Source organism: Schistocerca gregaria, chromosome 9 (assembly GCF_023897955.1).
Source record: "Schistocerca gregaria isolate iqSchGreg1 chromosome 9, iqSchGreg1.2, whole genome shotgun sequence".
In the NCBI taxonomy this organism is placed as follows: domain Eukaryota; kingdom Metazoa; phylum Arthropoda; class Insecta; order Orthoptera; family Acrididae; genus Schistocerca; species Schistocerca gregaria.
In genome coordinates, this window is record NC_064928.1 from 145,193,419 (window position 1) to 145,214,800 (window position 21,382).

At 40.1% G+C, this 21,382-nt stretch overlaps 1 protein-coding gene across 1 annotated transcript in view; it reads left to right on the top strand.

The window, feature by feature from the left end:
* LOC126291716 (uncharacterized) overlaps positions 1 to 19,597 on the top strand; it is a 31,452-nt gene extending 11,855 nt beyond the window's left edge. Inside the window, exons 2-7 of the mRNA XM_049985372.1 lie at positions 8,815 to 8,872; positions 11,644 to 11,696; positions 12,702 to 12,737; positions 13,915 to 14,041; positions 14,831 to 14,913; positions 19,282 to 19,597. Of these exons, the coding sequence (XP_049841329.1) occupies positions 8,815 to 8,872; positions 11,644 to 11,696; positions 12,702 to 12,737; positions 13,915 to 14,041; positions 14,831 to 14,913; positions 19,282 to 19,329 (405 nt within the window). The 3' untranslated portion in view covers positions 19,330 to 19,597. The remainder of the gene's footprint in view (positions 1 to 8,814; positions 8,873 to 11,643; positions 11,697 to 12,701; positions 12,738 to 13,914; positions 14,042 to 14,830; positions 14,914 to 19,281) is intronic.
* The last annotated feature ends 1,785 nt before the right edge of the window (positions 19,598 to 21,382 follow it).

Here is a 21,382-nt window from a genome sequence, read left to right on the forward strand (position 1 = left end):
ATGGCGTTATCCCCACATGTGGTGCAAATGTTTCTGGGTGCCTCTGCTGTCTCCCCTCTACTGAAATGAAACAGAAGAATATAACGGAAATTTTACAATTTCTCCACTTGACACTCAATTCTCTACCACTCGGTCATAATGTGACAATATGTACACTCAAATAAAAACACTGAACTAGAAATACAAAATTACGACCAGTAAATAAACCCATAGTTCAAAAATGGTTCAAATGGCTCTGGCACTATGGGACTCAACTGCTGTGGTCATTAGTCCCCTAGAACTTAGAACTACTTATACCTAACTAACCTAAGGACATCACACACATCCATGCCCGAGGCAGGATTCGAACCTGCGACCGTAGCAGTCACGCGGTTCCGGACTGCGCGCCTAGAACCGCGAGACCACCGCTAAACCCATAGTAATCGGAATACTAACATGAAAAACAAAAACGCTACCAACTTAATGCTTGTAGCAAACCCATTGTACAAACTTTCCACTTGGAGGTGCTCGTCTCAGTTTGCCGCCGCAAGTGACTGCTTGTACCGCCTGCGCCATAAACTGGGCCCGTCTCAACCACGATGTGCAAGTCACGGAAGCAGGGATGGCGAGTTGATAAAATATAGACATACCGATTTATCGATGTATCTTCCAAGCAATTCCAATATATATCGACGACATTTATTACACCGATATATCGATATTGAAGTATGAATATGGAGTGTCGATGTTTTTATTTTATATATATATTTTTTTCGAAAGTTGCAGTATATATTCGAAATCGTTGTTTTGAAATTTTAGTAGAACATAATTTTACTTTCACTGTGTGAAGGTGTCTTACTAGTTTTTGAGCGTTCATCACTTCCAGTCTTTCTCTTTGACTGTGGCATGTGAATGCAGTAACAAGATTTAATATCCAGATCCAAAAAAATGATTCAAATGGCTCTGAGCACTATGGGACTTAACTTCTGAGGTTATCAGTCCCCTAGAACTTAGAACTACTTAAACCTAACTAACCTAAGGACATCACACACATCCATGCCCGAGGCAGGATTCGAACCTGCGACCGTAGCAGTCGCGCGGTTCCAGATTGTAGCGCCTAGAACCGCTCGGACACTCCGACCGGTTATCCAGATTCTTCCAAAACACTTTATGAAACAATAATCTGAATGGCAAAATTGGTCTTTGCGGTGGGCAGAGACGTGTGAGGGGAAATGCTGACGTAATCGATCCTTTGCACTACCAACAGAAACTGCAACGTTTAGCTTCACCACACAATTTTAACACTACGACTGCTAGGTCACTGCCGTTGCTTAAATGAAAAAAAGGGAATCCGACATGAAGTATTCCATACAAATCCATATGTGCCACTTACATACAGTTACCATTGTTAGCAAAATGGTTATTCTCCAAGCATGAACATACATCGTTTTCCTTTCAATTCTTGACCTAAGGGGGATAAGCTGGCTGCTAACTTGTTGGTGCACAGAGTGTCTAACAAAAAATCAGTACTTAAATATACAGCTCTAACACAGGCGTTATACATTCCTGGAAATTGAAATAAGAACACCGTGAATTCATTGTCCCAGGAAGGGGAAACTTTATTGACACATTCCTGGGGTCAGATACATCACATGATCACACTGACAGAACCACAGGCACATAGACACAGGCAACAGAGCATGCACAATGTCGGCACTAGTACAGTGTATATCCACCTTTCGCAGCAATGCAGGCTGCTATTCTCCCATGGAGACGATCGTAGAGATGCTGGATGTAGTCCTGTGGAACGGCTTGCCATGCCATTTCCACCTGGCGCCTCAGTTGGACCAGCGTTCGTGCTGGACGTGCAGACCGCGTGAGACGACGCTTCATCCAGTCCCAAACATGCTCAATGGGGGACAGATCCGGAGATCTTGCTGGCCAGGGTAGTTGACTTACACCTTCTAGAATACGTTGGGTGGCACGGGATACACGCGGACGTGCATTGTCCTGTTGGAACAGCAAGTTCCCTTGCCGGTCTAGGAATGGTAGAACGATGGGTTCGATGACGGTTTGGATGTACCGTGCACTATTCAGTGTCCCCTCGACGATAACCAGAGGTGTACGGCCAGTGTAGGAGATAGCTCCCCACACCATGATGCTGGGTGTTGGCCCTGTGTGCCTCGGTCGTATGCAGTCCTGATTGTGGCGCTCACCTGCACGGCTAAAAACACGCATACGACCATCATTGGCACCAAGGCAGAAGCGACTCTCATCGCTGAAGACGACACGTCTCCATTCGTCCCTCCATTCACGCCTCTCGCGACACCACTGGAGGCGGGCTGCACGATGTTGGGGCGTGAGCGGAAGACGGCCTAACGGTGTGCGGGACCGTAGCCCAGCTTCATGGAGACGGTTGCGAATGGTCCTCGCCGATACCCCAGAAGCAACAGTGTCCATAATTTGCTGGGAAGTGGCGGTGCGGTCCCCTACGCCACTGCGTAGGATCCTACGGTCTTGGCGTGCATCCGTGCGTCGCTGCGGTCCGGTCCCAGGTCGACGGGCACGTGCACCTTCCGCCGACCACTGGCGACAACATCGATGTACTGTGGAGACCTCACGCCCCACGTGTTGAGCAATTCGGCGGTACGTCCACCCGGCCTCCCGCATGCCCACTATACGCCCTCGCTCAAAGTCCGTCAACTGCACATTCGGTTCACGTCCACGCTGTCGCGGCATGCTACCAGTGTTAAAGACTGCGATGGAGCTCCGTATGCCACGGCAAACTGGCTGACACTGACGGCGGCGGTGCACAAATGCTGCGCAGCTAGCGCCATTCGACGGCCAACACCGCGGTTCCTGGTGTGTCCGCTGTGCCGTGCGTGTGATCATTGCTTGTACAGCCCTCTCGCAGTGTCCGGAGCAAGTATGGTGGGTCTGACACACCGGTGTCAATGTGTTCTTTTTTCCATTTCCAGGAGTGTATTTACAATGCGCAGCCGATATTTTTGAAGGTATGTCAACATTTCTTCCGTCGATATATCGACAATTTTTCCGATATCTCGAGGGCCGTTAATGGTTTTCTTAAAGCGTCAATATATCAGATTCGCGATATTTTCAAAAACAGCGACAGTTCTAGTCCCTGCCAAAGGTACAGGCATAGAAGAGGTGGACAAGCTGCTGAATGGGGGGAAAAAGGAAAGAAAGAAACTGTGAGTTCTCCTGGGCGTGCACTTCTTATCTATGTCTACAGGCCGAAGCCTTTAATACGCAATAAAGCTAGAGGTAGGAAAACGTAATTTACTTGCCTCTCCAGCAAATACCTGCGCTGCTGCTGTTTTGATTCGCGCGGTCTGCTGTGTAAGGAAAATATATTTCAAGTGAATGTCTTCCGTGGCTCAGTAACAATGTTACGGGAGGTGTAGTGTCTACAGACGGCTATAATGTGTTCAACTTCGTGAAACAAACGTATGCACTACCACAGGTCATTAGCTGCATTGCACAAGTGCCTCGTGTAACACAATTGACCATACACCTTACTTACGTGTTAGATATTTTGCTGTAATTCTGGGTCAAATGGAGCTGTGGCACCTTCGTACATCCCCAAATACTCTTATTGTGATCGAGAACAATTAAATAACAAAGAATGATTTTTTCTCACAGCCCTACTGGCTTGATACTTTCGTAAATAAACTTGTCGCTTTAATCATCTCAGTGGCAGTGAACGTCTATCGATCACTGAGCAAGAATATAATGACGTTGTTAGAGTTCTATAATTGATTGTTGATATTCGCGCTCGCATATTTTCTACTGGAGTGTTAACAGTTCCCTTAAACGTGTTTGAAGATGGCGGTATGATCACGTGATTAATGATGTCGAAGTTTCACATACTCATTAACGGAAGGGATATTCTGAGGCAACGACTATGTGACTGGACGAGTGATTGCTTTTGCATTGATAAGTAAGTGTATCTCTCAAATATGTTAGTTGTTCGGCTACGTATTACACATAGATCGTTATCTCTATGAATTTTCTTTGTAGAAAGAAATATGAACTCCTTGTGCGAAGACAGCGACAGTCAGCGGAATGAATTACCCCCAAGAAAAACTGCCAAAATTAGCAATAAACACCGTCAGCAGAAATTCAGAGATGCATGGCTCAAAAATAAATATTAAAAACAGTTGCATAGAAAGATCAGTAAAAAGCAAATTCTTCTCTCCTTCTCCTCTCGCCAGCATATGGTTTACCGTTTCAAATTGTCTCATTCGCTGTAATCAAAAACCATAGGTAAAGAGGTCACAACTTATATTTGTCGCATCCATCAACTGCTAAGGCTTAGATGAAAACGCATTATCCAGATGATCGTCTACAAATACATAGCTACTTTTAGTAGCAAGTTAGACAAAAATTAGTTCGTTCGCGGAACTATTTTGTAGCTGGCATTGGCCGCAATGGGAGAAAGAAGAGAGTAGACGCAGTGTGTTCTGGATGGAACCTACAGGGTGTTTCAAAAATGACCGGTATATTTGAAACGGCAATAAAAACTAAACGAGCAGCGATAGAAATACACCGTTTGTTGCAATATGCTTGGGACAACAGTACATTTTCAGGCGGACAAACTATAGAAATTACAGTAGTTACAATTTTCAACAACAGATGGCGTTGCAAGTGATGTGAAAGATATAGAAGACAACGCAGTCTGTGGGTGCGCCATTCTGTACGTCGTCTTTCTGCTGTAAGCGTGTGCTGTTCACAATATGCAAGTGTGCTGTGGACAACATGGTTTATTCCTTAGAACAGAGGATTTTTCTGGTGTTGGAATTCCACCGCCTAGAACACAGTGTTGTTGCAACAAGACAAAGTTTTCAACGGAGGTTTAATGTAACCAAAGGACCGAAAAGCGATACAATAAAGGATCTGTTTGAAAAATTTCAACGGACTGGGAACGTGACGGATGAACGTGCTGGAAAGGTAGGGCGACCGCGTACGGCAACCACAGAGGGCAACGCGCAGCTAGTGCAGCAGGTGATCCAACAGCGGCCTCGGGTTTCCGTTCACCGTGTTGCAGCTGCGGTCCAAATGAAGCCAACGTCCATGTATCTTCTCATGTGCCAGAATTTACACCTCTATCCATACAAAATTCAAATGCGGCAACCCCACAGTGCCGCTACCATTGCTGCACGAGAGACATTTGCTAACGATATAGTGCACAGGATTGATGACGGCGATATGCATGTGGGCAGCATTTGGTTTACTGACGAAGCTTATTTTTACCTGGACGGCTTCGTCAATAAACAGAACTGGCGCATATGGGGAACCGAAAAGTCCCATGTTGCAGTCCCATCGTCCCTGCATCCTCAAAAAGTACTGGTCTGGGCCGCCATTTCGTCCAAAGGAATCAATGGCCCATTTTTCAGATCCGAAACGATTACTGCATCACGCTATCTGGACATTCTTCGTGAATTTGTGGCGGTACAAACTGCCTTAGACGACACTGCAAACACCTCGTGGTTTATGCAAGATGGTGCCCGGCCACATCGCATGGCTGACGTCTTGAATTTCCTGAATGAATATTTCGATGATTGTGTGATTGCTTTGGGCTATCCGAAACATACAGGAGGCGGCGTGGACTGGCCTCCCTATTCGCCAGACATGAACCCCTGTGACTTCTTTCTGTGGGGACACTTGAAAGACCAGGTGTACTGCCAGAATCCAGAAACAATTGAACAGCTGAAGCAGTACATCTCATCTGCATGTGAAGCCATACCGCCAGGCACGTTGTCGAAGGTTTCGGGCAATTTCGTTCAGAGACTACGCCATATTATTGCTACGCATGGTGGATATCTGGAAAATATCGTACTATAGAGTTTCCCAGACCGCAGCGCCATCTGTTGTTGACAATTGTAACTACTGTAATTTCGAAAGTTTGTCTGCCTGAAAATGTACTGTTTTCCCAAGCATATTGCAACAAACGGTGTATTTCTATCGCTGCTCGTTTAGTTTGTATTGCCGTTTCAAATATACCGGTCATTTTTGAAACACCCTGTATATGTGACGGATCTTAACGAAGGGGTCATAGCACAACTTTTCATGGAACAGTTTTACATCTCATCCGTAAAACCTTAATCTCTATTCTAAAAAATTTCTGTTGATTCGAAAACAATATTATATTTTGGTCAAGAGATATAATGTAAGTATAAACGCCCATTATTATGTACTATATTCATTATGCTGCTAAGCCCGACAATTTTGGTTAGATTTGACCCATTTACGATAATTTTACGCCCGTGGTACGATAGCTGCCTCGTTTCAGGTTTTGAACACTACTGGACACTCGGTTCTTCAGTCGTGCCCGTATAGAAGTGTCGTTCATGTACGCCTATACAAATAAACCGCATGGAGGTGGGCAGCGTTGCTGCTGGATAAATGTGTGGATAATCGCTGCAGTATTAAACTTCATAACCTTAGGGAACTGTATGCGAGGAGCAACCTTCATAACTGTACGGAACTGTATTCGAGGAGGAGGAACTGTGTGAGCTAGAGTGATTAAACGTATTTCACCGAATGTCAGTGAAATATATCGAGCGAGATACCGACGTCAACCCCAATTCGGTACTGAAATAATTCAATGCCGACCCTTGAAAACTTCCACCAGATTGGGGGCTCGAACCCGGATTTCCTGCTTTACGCCCCGTAATACATACTTAGTACAGAGTGGGGCAGAATGGACTAGCTAGTTTCAATCACTGAAGCGCGCGCAGGTGCAGTATCGGAGTGGGAGTAGTGGCGTTAGGAGGGGAGAACGACGCCATTTTCAGTAGTCACCGTGTCGTGGTTTGGTAAAATGGAAATGTCGTGTGGCTAGGGCCTCCCATTGGGTATACCGTTCGCCTGGTGCAGGTCTTTCGATTTGACGCCACTTCGGCGACTTGCGCGTCGATGGGGATGAAATGATGATGATTAGGACAACACAACACCCAGTCCCTGAGCGGAGAAAATCACCGACCCAGCCGGGAATCGAACCTGGGCCCTTAGGACTGACAGTCTGTCACGCTGACCACTCAGCTACGAGGGCGGACCGTGGTTTGGTGAGCATCGAGGATTTGTCATAGAAACGTTTTTAAAAAACAATGATAGTGTCGTGGTGACTCAGAGGGCTTTTCGTAGGTGGTTTGGTTTAAATCGACATGCTGGGGTTCCTGATGCTAAAATCATTAGGAAATGGATTACTAGTGTCAGAATATGCACTTCCTAGAAAGCCACCTGGCGGACCTAAAAGTGTGAGGACACCTGAAAACATCGTGGCAGTGTGAGTGTCCATCGAACAGTCTCTATCGCACTCTGCGTGGAAACATGCTGCTACTCTTGGAATATCGTCCAGAACAGTAAGGCGAATTTTACACTCTGACATTCGCTTACATCTCTACAAGTCCATGATTGCAAAAGAACTTAGTCCAGCAGACTGGGTGAAAGATATAGATGCTTACAGTGCAATCTTAGCATCTGTAAAACCAAACACTATTCTGTGGTCTAGCAATGAAGTAAATAAGCAAACATTTTGCTACTGACCGACTGAAAATCGTCATGAACTTCACCAAAGACGTCCGTAAAGCCCAAAATGACAGTTTGGTGCACTGTATCCTCCATAGACATTATTGGGCCTGCCTTCCTTACTTTTCTGAATCTCCAAGTGCAACTGTTACTGTGAACTCTATTTGCTACTGCATTGTTAGGGGCTGAAGAAATTTTTACTCTCCGTAATGGAAGAGTATGGTGAAGAATATGGCACAGAAGCCTTTTCATTTCAACAGGATGGTGCCACAGCTCCCCCTGGCCATCATTCATGCCAAATTCAGCAAGAACAGTGTCCCAGCCGCCTCATCTTCTTATGAGGGGATGTTTTGTGCCGCCCCCCCCCCCCCCCCAGCTGTCCAGATTGGAGCCCCTGTGATCTTTTTTCTTTGGGAATACCTTAGATCAGAGGTTTATAAAGTTAGACCAAGGATCTTGGAAGCTCTTAAGAGGGCAATTGCAGATGTCATTGGAATAACGCAAGATAGGCCTACCCTGAGTTTTGGAAGACTATTCAGGTAGCTGAAGCGGCTTAAGGTGACTACTAGTGTAAAGCAGCAAACCCAAGTTCGAGTCTCGGCCTGACACAAATTATCAACTTTCGCCACTGAATTATTTCCGTGCCCAGTTGCGACTGATGATGGTACCTCCATCGGAATATGCCATTTACCCAGCCGGCCGCTGTAGTCTCGCGGTTCTAGGCGCGCAGTCCGGAACCGTGCGACTCCTACAGTCGCAGGTTCGAATCATGCCTCGGTCATGGATGTGTGTGATGTCCTTAGGTTAGTTAGGTTTAAGTAGTTCTAAGTTCTAGGGGACTAATGACCACAGCAGTTGAGTCCCATAGTGCTCAGAGCCATTTGAACCAATTTGACATTTACACATGTTATAACATAAACAGTGGTGCCTGCTGTGTCACCAAACTGAAATGTCTAACAGAACTCACATAATCATACTATTTCACGCGACTTTAATTGTCCAGTGTGCTTAAGTCATAAATGGCAAAAAAGCTTGAAAGAACTGACAATATTCTTGCCCAGTTTTATTAGTTGACATAGACACAAATTATTAATTTTAATGTTACTGTGTTTAGTATATACTGAAGTAACAGAAGTAATGGGACACCTCCCAATATCGTGTCAGACCTCCTTTTGCCCTGCGTCGTGCAGTAACTCGACCTAGCATGGACTCAAAAAGTAGTTTTAAGTCCTCTGCTGCAATATTGACCCAAGACTCAAATAATCTCTGTATTTTCTGTTACAGGCAGACCCTGCGAAGCTGAAACAAGCTGTAGAAAAGTGCAAGGCATCTGAAAACCTAGGTAAGTTACACTGGTAGTGATTATATAGGGGCGTTCAGTAAGTAATGCAATCCATCTCTTTTCTCTGCCAATTTCGATTGAAAAGATCTGAAATTTCTTGTGGGACATGTGGAACATTTCCGCTTCTATCCCTGTAGATTCATGAAGTTGCGATTGGTACCAGTGCTACAAATAGCCGTCAAAATGGCATCTGTAATGGAGTTGTGTTACAAGCTCTAGAGAGCTGTCATTGAGTTTCTTTTGGCGGAGAGCTAGAGCATCACAGATATTCATAGGGGCTTGTAGAATGTATATGCATACATGTCAGTGAACAAAAGTACAGTGACACCTGTTATCAGCACAACAAGGTTGTGGGACCTATCTGGTCTCCCATGTGCTGGCCGGTAGTACACAGCTGTGTTGTTGGAATGTAGGAGCATTCTCAGCCTAGGTGCTGGATGTATCACAACCAAACACCTTGCTGCTCAACTGGACCTCTCTGTTGGTAGTGCTGAAACACTTGTCCACCAGTAGGGGTACTCAAAAGTGTGTCCCCTATGGGTTCCTCACTGCCTTACAGAAGACCATATAGAGCAGCTAAGAACTGTGTATGTGGAACTGCCCAGTGAAGGGCGCACTCTGCATGAAACAGTACATGGGTGATGATGGGAAGGTTACTGAAGTAGGAGGATATTGGTTCCGAGGTCAGCCAGTAGACTGGTACTCATGCGGCCATACAGGTCCTCACAGTAAGGTGGCATTATCCCATAGCATTAAACAGAGCTTGTATTGAAAAATAGGGTTTTGTAGCCAAAAGAGTAGGAGATAATATGGTGCACTGGAATCCTGAATAAAATCGAGCTCAAAAAACACATGTGTGTGAGAATTGACAAATCTTAACTAATGGAGGTCACTATTCATACGTAGTTATCAATCAGTGATCAGGTACATGATATATGTTTAGTCATTATGTGTACATTTTTGTTAATCTAAATAAATCATCAACTATGGAAGCAGCAATATCAGTGCCTCAGTGCTGTGTGATAGTACCATTAGTATCTATGACATACCGTGTATATGTGACCTCAGAGGTATATTCAGTTGCTTGCAGCGGATATCTGCAGATATCACAGTTGTGCATGGGTAGGTGCTTTTAGCATGACTAGAAAATGGCTGTGAAGTAAATAAAACACTGGAGATTATCAAAACTTGATACAAATACTGGCAACTGGCATACAGCATAAATCAAGTGTAATGCAATGTATCTTGATTATTTGATTACACCATCACTGCATAGGCACTGATATCAGTTAGCTACAACAATTCAATATTTGTGGGTATCCACCTGGAGCAAATTAAGATAGAACAATGACACAAACCCAATTGATGAAGTTGATGATGAGAATGTATTTGTTAGGACAAATAGTTGTACTTACATCACTTGTGAGATGAGTGGGGTTTAAAGAAAACCAAACTGTTAAATTGAAGACTGCTGTGAAAGCTTAATCCATCCACTAGAGTGCTTGTGATTAAGCAAGACAAAACTGTAGGCTAACATGCTAAGAGCATCTAATAATACAGCAAATAAAATTACAAAATGTAATGAAAATAATAGTACCATCAAGTATAGTATGCTGTAGATGTGAAGTGGTGACATTTTAACAATTAATTAAGAATATAATTTTGTGTAATTTGTATGCTGCTGATCAAACAACTCAGTTTGTGGTTCCACTACTATGGAGAAAATTAAATGAAAACAACTGCAAAGCATATTCCATAGTGAGCAGTTGAATACCTGAGTGCAAAATTAGAAGATTCTTGTAATTCTTTCAAACTATTGTAGATTTAGAACTTCAAAAACTCTATGCAAGGACAGAAACTGAACTTCAAATTTTGAATTATTTATGTGCCCATATACAGATTTGCATTTAGCAAGATAGAAAGGCTAAGATTAGTCACTGAAACTTGTTAGGCACATCCTTCTGATGTGACTACGCATTTTAAAATTTATATGGGCAAGAATACATCTTCTGTGCCAACAACAAAATATTTTCACTGTTGTTGAACATCCAGCCCGATACTCTACTTAGTAAGAAATGACTTAACACTCTTCAAGTTAAGCTCAGCACTCTCATATTATGTAGTTCACACTGAGTTAGGACACTCCAATTTAGGCTTTTACATAAGGCTCATGATTAGTTGGCTCCTTCCACAACCAATTTTCTCCTCATGTAGCCCATATCTTTTGGAATAGCATAATTTGTGATGTGCAAGAATATTTGTGAAGCCATTAACATATTTTGTTACTTTGACAACTGTTTCTAAAATGTTAAATAGCAAATGAAATTATGAATCATAGCACACTTTTTGAAGGTTGAATCACTATCTTTATGAGGTTTCCAACTGCCCCCATCTAGAACCAACTTATCTTTGAATATTTTACAGTTCTTGTAAACAAAAAAATCCTAGTAAATCAGTTACATCCGAATAACATTAAACAACAAAGCTCCCATACTTAATTTGGCAAAGACTGAGTATTAAATCATGCAATTTTATTTTTATTTTTAATTAGCCTGAATGCAAAAAATATCTGCATGCTTCAGCAAGACTGACTTAAGTAAGGAGTGTTACAAAGCATTTGATTTCTCCGGTTTGCTATATTCACAGTTGATTGTAGAACTGAAACTTTCAGTCCAAAATGTAACTTGAATCATATAAAGATAAAATGTGAACTATTGAGTATCAAGAAATTGTTCATTAACTAATATTATAATTATTGCTGTGTGTTACAGACAGTTTGGATGGAATCAAGGCTAACAGACAACCCTTCACCAGTGAAGAGAAGGTAAACAGATTCTATTTACTGTATTGAATGTGCTTTGAAGGTCATTAAAAAAATTCATGATGTAAAGGGTTCTCCAAATGATGTGTGTTACAATGTATACAATGATGAAAGGTTATGTTTAACTGTACCAGTTACCCTTTATTACACTTGGAAATCTTCTTCATGTTTACAGTTCTCATTCTGTCATATTCAATCACTGATCTTTTGCTATCATATTAAGGCACCATATGCTTCATTTTCAACTACATTTTAACATACAAGGTAAGTACGTTAAGGCGACAAATGTCATGGGATAGCAGCATGCACATTTTGAGATGGCAGTAGTATCATTTATATAAGATATAAAAGGGCAGTGCGCAGGTGGAGCTATCATTTCTACTCTGCTCATTAATGTGAAACAGTTTCTGATGTGATTATGGTCACACAATGGGAATCAACAGATTTTGAACATGGAATAGTAGTTGGAGTAACACACAACACATTTTATCTCAGAAACGTTTAGGAAATTCAGTATTCTGAGATTGCCAGTGTCAAGGTTGTGCCGAGGATACCAGATTTCAGGCATTATCTTTCACCACAGACAATGCAGCAGCCAACTTCTTCATCTATTTGTAGGGCATGGGTGATAAAACAATGGGCCTACAGTTAATAATTGCCATTTTGTCACATATGTGTTCGTAACACTTATAGTTTCATTCCATTTGTGCTATAGCAACAAATAACAAAACAAATCAGTAATCCATTCATACTAAACTGAACATTGTGACACATTTAAAAAGGACCACATGATATTAACTGGCCAGTATATCACTCACTGTCAGCAGCAGTTATTTGGTAGGGGGAGGCATGGGATCAGCACACATGCCCCCACCCAGAGTCATCTTTCCAAACCTTGGGGCCATTAATTTTCATCTTTCACACTTAATTCAATAGATATGTAACTGATGGATGCAAAATGAACTTTAGAAAACTGTTGTAACTAATGTACATCATTTTCTCTTTCAGTGCTTTCTTGGCTGTATGACACTGGATATGAAATTTGTAAGTACAGATATTATTGTTGACCTTAAATGTGAATTGTGGAGAAATATATTTTATCATCTTCAAACTTTTAGTATTTCATTTAAGTCCACAAAAATTGTTATATTTGGCGATTTACAGAATTCCCAGAAATGAACATTTCTCCTGGGACACTGTGTAGAACGTAATGTAACTTCTCTAACTTATTTTGCACTGGACTGGAAGACCTCCATTACGACAAATAGTAATCAATATTGTGATTTCTGAAGCTATTAAATTATGAAAATAGTTTATTCTTTTCTTACATTTTTTCATGTGTGGTGTTGGTTTCAGCCTGCATATAACTATATATTATCTGGTATTTAGAAGAAATTAAGATGATCAAGAGTGACATTTATAATAATTGCATTCTACATATTATCCTAGATACTAATCAGTTGGGGGACATCCTAGTAAAATACCAGTTATACTGAAACTATGGAAAAAAGTTGTCAGAATTGTGTTCTTCACATCAGAATTTAATCATATCATCAATTATTAAAAAAACCTGCAACATTTCACATCCCTCCCTATTCATTTGTGAGATATTAATATTTGTATATGGTAAATGAGAATTATTCCTAATGGAAAAGAATATTTTGACATTCCCACAACACAAGGAATAAAGATTACTTTATGCTTCCGGTCTGTTGATTAAAATTACATGCACAGACAGCCCTACATGTGGAAATAGAAATTATCAGCATTCTAAAACATAAAGACATTCTCAACATGATGATAGGTCTATTGTGTGAGAATGTACATGATACTCTGATTCAGAAATATTACTACTCAGTGAAAGAGTTCATGAAGAATGGTCTATATAGTTTAAGCATGTCAGCACTAGTCATCAATCTTATGTTAAAGAAATGACTATTTTCAGGAAAAATATATTTTTTGATGTGTTTAGTGTACCATGATCAGATGATAATAAGTTTATGTTACAAGACAAATGAATCACTGTTCATTACACTGAATTTGAAATGCCCAGTATGACTGCTGAAGATGCATCATGTGCATTCCACAGCGTCCTGTTTGACCACATATGACTAAATTCACAAGTTTTATCCCTTCTGTATAAATTGTAACAAATTTCCTCACCATTGCTATCTGGCGTCATATGTCTTCCTTGACTCACATCGTTTCTCTGCCACAACAGCTCTCTGCAGATGGACAGTATGATGCTGCTAGCACTAAACAAATGATAAACAACTGTGAACACCTTAAGGACAAGCCTGATGAAAAGAGTGCTGCTTTGGCAGTTGCAGATGACTGTGGCAAAACAGGTAAGGTTTCAAACACATAATTTCTTGTAAAATAAAGTTGTACTTTGTGACTCATTAGTCACAGCCATCACTTCAACAAAGTTGCAGTTTGTACAATTTTATTTTATAATGTTTTGTTGTTGTTGTTGTTGCTGCTGCTGCTGCTGTTGCTGCTGCTGCTGCTGTTGATGCTGCTGCTGTTGATGCTGCTCTGTGACCAAAAGCTATTTGTTACAGCTCTCCATAACCGTCCATGTTGCGCAAGCCTCATCATGTTTCCATATCTATTGCCCAACTTATATCATCCCTCTCAACCTGCGTTGGTCTCCCTCTGCAATTTTAACCCCCATTACTCCCTCCCCCCCTCCCCACCACCACCACCACCACCACCACCACCACCACCACCACCACCACCAACACATGCGAACACAAAGCAACAACCAGCAAGATATGATGAGACAAGAACATTCAAGACAAAAATGAAATAATGGTGGTGTGGTTGGTGTGGATACATACTACACCTCAACCATTTGTTTATAAACATTTTAGAAGGAGCATTAACTGTGAAGAAAGGTCAAGCAAGAGCCTGACTGGGTTTTTTTTTAACCATAAGTAATATGTTGTTCAATAATAAAGGAAAAGTAAAGGCATTAGCTTATATCGGACCCATGTGGGGAGTTGCCAACAAATCAAAAGACCAATGAAAATTGTTTGCTGCATCCTATGTCATACAAACTGACACATTTTATTCCTCAGTACTTTTCTCAGTGTGAAAGACATTAAGTAACACCTTACCACTTATTGTTCCAGTTACTGGATGCAATGGCTACTGTGAGTGTGGTCCCATGACTGTTGGCTGCTTGATAAAGGGGATGATGGCTAAAGGCTATGAGGTAAGGACTGATTTGACTGTTTTCTTAGTATGCACAACACCTGTGAGAAGTGGACTAGTTATAAAAATAGAAATCTGAACACACACATACAAGTTCCATTTCACAGTGAAGTAATCTCTACCCATTTATAAATTCTAGGAGTATGACATATTGACATAAGTGTTGCAACCCATATCTTATGTTTTAGAGGCTGGCTTCTTACTAATGCTTGTTATGGTTGCATCAAAATTTTGACAGTAAACAGGAAAGTTTCTTTTGTTGGTAATCAGTTGCCAGTGTCCATGTTACCAAGTCAGATCAGACAACTGAAAATTAGTAAGTTCAGAAAGGCAATAGAATTCTGGCTTTCTTTACTGTTGATGAATTTGTAAATTCATTATTATTAATTTAGTTCTAAATAAATAGCTTCTTTCTCCATTCTTCCTAAGAGAATGTGTATAGAAATTATGACAAATACAAAGTAATTCAAAAGATTACATACAAACTGGAGGAGCTGATGGAAGAGTTGAAAGACAACAACTCTGCATTCTGAGCCTGTGAAAGTTTTTCATTGTAGGAAAAACAGGAGCAATCAATGCACACACACCTTATGTTCAGTAAAGATAATGTACTGTTTGCTCAACATTGCTGTACACTACAGAGGGTGATGAAAATGTCAACCATCACATTGAAACAAGCATAATATCTTTGTAGAAAATTCTGGCATGCTTTATCAAGTATGCCACACCTTGGCTATATCGCATTATATACTGCAAGCATTCTGGTAGCAAAAAGTGTTTCTTCACCATGAATGGTTTTCTGTAAATGAGGCTTTTGAAATGCTCCCCCCCCCCCCCCCCCCAATAAAAAGAAAATAAACGTCAGATTAGGAGAGCAAGTTTGCCATGCCATTGAATCTCCACTTCTGTGAAGGGTATGTGCCATTGAATTTGTCACATACTTGCAGAGAAAAGGATGCAGATGTTCCTTCTACTTGCATCCACACCTGATGACAGACATTAAGTAGTACAGCCTCTAATAGCTGTGGAGGAAGTTGTTCAATGGAGACCTTATACCTCACGCCATTCAAACATGGTGGTCTGGTCTAATCACACAATTACAGGTAATGTCAGCCCAAGTTTGAAAAAGATGGGTCAGTTAAGACAGTTAAAGAAACGCTCTCTAGTAAACTGTATGTGAACAGTATGTTACGTAGAAAATTGGCCCCTTTCTCATAATGTATTCACAAAACTGATCTCTCTCATAAATCCTTCACACATAAAACCCTGGACTCACTATTCATAATAGGGGTGTAACTTGTTGTCATGTAGGAAATGGTACACATTATTTTGAGATGTATCCATGAAATGAGTGGTGGTACATGTATTTACTAATGGCTTTTCTTCCACATGTGCAATTGCCTCCTCTTCCATATCAACTCTCTGAGCACCCTGTTGGTGGTCCACAAAATGCACTGGATGTAAGGGACCCATCTCCCAAAATGGTAAAATGGTAAAAGGATTGAAATATGCAAGGCGATGGTTGATGCCTGTTTCTGTTCTGAGTGCAGTATAGGTGTCAAGCTTCATGTGATTTACCAGTGTCTCATCATACATGAAATGCATGCCTTGCATTTCTCCAAACACCTACATTTTGCAAAGCACTATATGTATCACAAACACTGCAATTTCTTTCAGGAACGCTGAAGTCTATGCTACTAATCCACGATAGTACTGCAATGCAAAACACCCATTTTGTGCACATTAAAACCAGATGTTCGTACACAGCAACTGATTCAGAAGACCTTAACAGTATAACAAAAGGCAGAATGTGCTTGAATGACAAGCAGTTTTATAAACACAGGAACAGTGTATTATCTTTCTTGAACTTAAGGCGTATGTGCAGTGAGTGTCGTCGTTCCTGACTTTCAAAAGCTTTCTGTGGCTAAGGAGATATGATGTGATTACTGACAACTTAACTGGTGTTCAAACAAAATGTGTCTTTCCCTCTATCAGTGTTTATGCAATAATGTACTTGCCTATGCTACCTGTACTTAAACAGATACCAACATATTATGTATATGTAACTGGAGACAATACTTTATGCAGCTTAAAAACTGTCTACAGACTGATAAATAGATATTGTACAAACAGTAGGAGTTAAATGGTAACTGCATATCAGAGACAGGTATGCAACAACATTACACAAAGCAGTGTGCTGTTTAAATATATGATGTCTGTTCGAAAAATTCAGGAACTTTGTCCACAAAATTTTTCTGCACTTACCTTTTATTTATTATACATGGCCTGCTTTGAAATACTCTCCTCCACAATTGATACACCACTCCCAACGCCTATGCCACTTCTGGAAGCAGTAGCGGTACATCTCTTACTGGATCACACAAAGTGTCATCTGTGAATTTTCTTTTATTTTGTCTGTTGTTGACAAATCATCTTTTCAATGGGGCTTTCAACTTTGGAAATAAAAAAAATCTACAGGGCCAGGTCCTCAGTTAAGATTCTCATGTGGAACATCTCATTTTCATTTGCGCAATCCAAAAGCTCTTCACTGACTGCCAGGTGTAGGTCATTTTGATTTTGACTCATAAGCCCCGGGACAAACTTGGTGGTAAGATGATGCATCCCAAGATGGTGGTCAGGATTTCATGACATGATCCAACTGAAATATTATATTCTTCTGCAATCTCTCAGACAATCAGTCTTTGATTGGAATGCACAGTTTCTTTGACATACCTGACAGAAACGTATCCAGGCATTTTTAAAACTTGTGAACCATTCATAGCAATAATTACAGCTTAAGCACTCATCACTGTTGGCTTCCTTCATCATTTGGTATGTCTCTGTAAACGTTTACTTGAGTTTTACACAAAATTTAATGTAGATGCATTGCTCCTCTAACTCTGCCATCTCGAAATTTGCTAGCTGTGCAACACAATGTTCTACTCGTTTCAGCACTGAAAAATAACAAACAAACATACAACAATAAAACTTCTAGCAACTGCACATTAAACACAGGTATGTGCAGGATTGCCAACTGCATTTTGCTTCAACACATAATTGGCATGAAATTATGAATGTTCCATGGTTCTTTGAACAGATCTCACATAACGACACTGCAGCAGTCACAGAAGAGATGATAGGAAAAGAAATAATACAAAAAGAAATTGCACACAACCTAATTCCTACAAACCTTTCTAAATCTTATAAAATACATACATTTCAGATTATTTCATTCTACATGCCTTATGGAGCCCTGTTGCTGAAATGAGGAATTTTGATGAAAATCGCAGTGCAAGTTTCAGTTGTGAAAGTGGCAAGAATGCCAAAACCCTTTGGCCTTATTGCCAATTATGCCTGATGGTCAAAGTTGATCTAGCATTGTATTACTGTCGTCTACACAAGTATTGTACATGCCAGTCTGTGGGAAGATACTGTGCCAAGCACAGAATACTTAACCTTCATATTCCATGAATCACAATGTATTCCTTTTTGTAGATATAGTTGAATGATGACAATCCAGGCAAGCATCTTGTGTAGGGGCTAGGAGGAGCCAATTCTATGAAGAAAGGTGTTGAAATTTGAGGCTTTCAGAAACAGAGAATTTTCTACAACAGAGAATTTTCTGCTAGCAGCAGGATTTAAAAGAGGATTGACGTCACACACCACATAGTAATTAAAAGTGCTATGAACAAAGTAATGTGAAGAAAAAAAGAGTATATGTATATGTTACATATGGCAAGGCTGATCCCTAGACAGTTATTCAAGATATATCAACTGCAGATCAGAACTTGCAGGTCACAGCTTGTGTTATTTTGTCCTTTTTGAAGATAACAAAATGCCTCATGTAGCACACAAAATGTATCAGAAAAATATGTACCAGCTGGCTCTGAAAACTGTATGAACTTTAGGAGATGAGTATGATAAGCATCTGCTGATGATTATGCTTTTCTGGAAAATATCTGGTACACAGCCTGAGTTTTTTATGGTTTTATTCCAACACATGCGGTATTCATATCTTGTTGATGGAAAACCCTCATGACCTGGAAAACAAGTAATAATCAAGGATAATATGTAAAATAATTTTGTTGGGTCTTTCCTGATAACAAATATTTATAATGTTCTTTAGTTTTTTAAGCCTAATATGTAGTACTGACAATATTTTTTTGCTACAATAGACAGGAGTAGCAGTATGTAGGTATTCATAGAAGATAATAGCAAATAAGTCTAATGGAATTTGTGTTCAGAAATGGGTTAAAGTGATCAGATGTGTTGATTTTTTCATTATATAAAGAGAGAAAAAGGAAACAAAAGTCTTTAAGTTTAACATTAGTGCTACACACATTTTAATTTTTTTTTTGTTTTTTTCCAGGAATCATTTGCCAGAATTGACAAAGTACTTCAAAAACTTGATGGATAGTGTCGTCTATTATGCAGTGGGTACATGGATGGAGCAAAATTTGGTGTCTTGAAATATGGAAAAGAATCTTCAAAGAAAATGTGACTGGATCAAGCTTAAAAAATAACAACTTTTTGACTAAATATTTAGATTAGTAAATGTATTTACGCAAGACCAAAAATGTAATTCTCTATGAAACATGTCTATTTTATATAAGCAATTCATACTTGCATGTACCTACATTGTAAAAAAGTAATAAATGAACAAGAGAGTCACTTGCTTTGAGGAATTCAGTTTTTAGAGCTCATCTCTAATTAATGTTTAAATATTACACACAAATATCTAGTAATATGGTTTCCTATAAATTTGTTGAACATACAAAAATATAAGAAATAACTGCCATTAAATACTTACAATGATGACTTGAAAACACAAGTTTGTTGATGACTCAACCTGCAATGAAACTAGAAAAATACAAATCCCTACATCCAGCTGAAATATTCACTACATGTATAAATAATAGGTGATACAATCAAAATGCACATGTTTGCCTTCAAAGTAATCTCCATTGACAGCAATAAACTTTGAGAACCATTCATAAAGTTATTGCAAATACCTAAAGAGTTCCTTTGGAATCAGTTGCAGTACTTGGTTCACATATCTTTGAATATCCAACAAAATATGCATCATACTGCTGTCCAATGCAATTTCAGTGGTTGTCTATCATTCCCCTCACCATGTGTGTGTTCCAGGCCCAATCCATTGCACTGATAATTTGCAGATGTGTTGAATCTCACTTACAAGCCAAACATTTTAATGATATCTCTACAGCAATTTCCAACTCCTGAAAAATGGGGTTAACACAAAACATACTAATGCAACCATTTTATAATAATTACCTGCTAGTTACAATGTATATAACACAGAGTACTTTTTGTGTGAGGTTTGCCTATATCATTTTATTGTCAGGAAGATACATATGAATACTTTTTGTATGCATATTACAGCAACTTTTGAGACTGGATATAAACATGAGGAAAGGTAAAAGAACCAAATTATTTTTCAGGTCTTTCTCGCTAAGGGTCTTTTACAGTATTTTGTAAGAGTAATGTGAAGAATGTATGACAGGACAAATATTAAAATTTTAAATGGACTGATGCAAGCTTAAATAACCCAAGAACTTCTACATTGACATGAACATGCACACTCTGCCTATTACTGTGAAGTGTATGGCAAATGTTATTTCCCATTGTATCCCCTTTCTACTCATGTATGGAATGTAATTAGTCTACTCTTGTCTTTGTGGTACCCATGCGATCAAAACACAGAACATTTTAGTATATTTTTAGATTCCTCACTAACACTGGTTCTTGAAACATTGTAGGTAGGCTTTTATGAGATAGCATTCAACTTCAAACATCTCCCATTTCATGTTTTTTCATTGTCATCAAAGTCTCACATGCCTTAAACATATCTGCTGAACAAACTGGATCTACACCTGGAGTTACCGTCTACTGTGAGATTTTGTATGACAGCAGGAGCGCTCTGTCGTTATCCCACTCATCCTGACTGAAAATTTGTTTGTCAGTCTGGCTATTCAACCTGTTGTGCTGCCATTCATGAACAGCATTCCAGTTGGTGTCTTCTAACCAGGATAACACATGGCCACATACTGCTGTTATGAACCAACATGCTCCACAGAGTGTCGGCGTGTTGTCTCAGCCTGCTCGATCACCAATTCTGTCTCCACTCGAGCACATATGCAGTATCATCAGATGACAGCTCCAGCATCATCCACAAGCAGCATTAACCATTCTGTATTGACCAACCAATGCAACAGGCATGGTAATCCATACTACGTACTGCCACTTGGCACCTGTACAAAACAATGAAACAATGGATGCACATCTGCATGCTTCCACTAACATTCTGGAGGATTCTCGGGTTATTACAGTACAGGCCTTTCACATTTGCAATGGCTTATTTTGTGCTTACACTAACCTGTTATCTTGCATTGTTAATCACTTGAAATATCTTATCTAGATGAATGTATTCCCGAAATTTTGTTACTCTA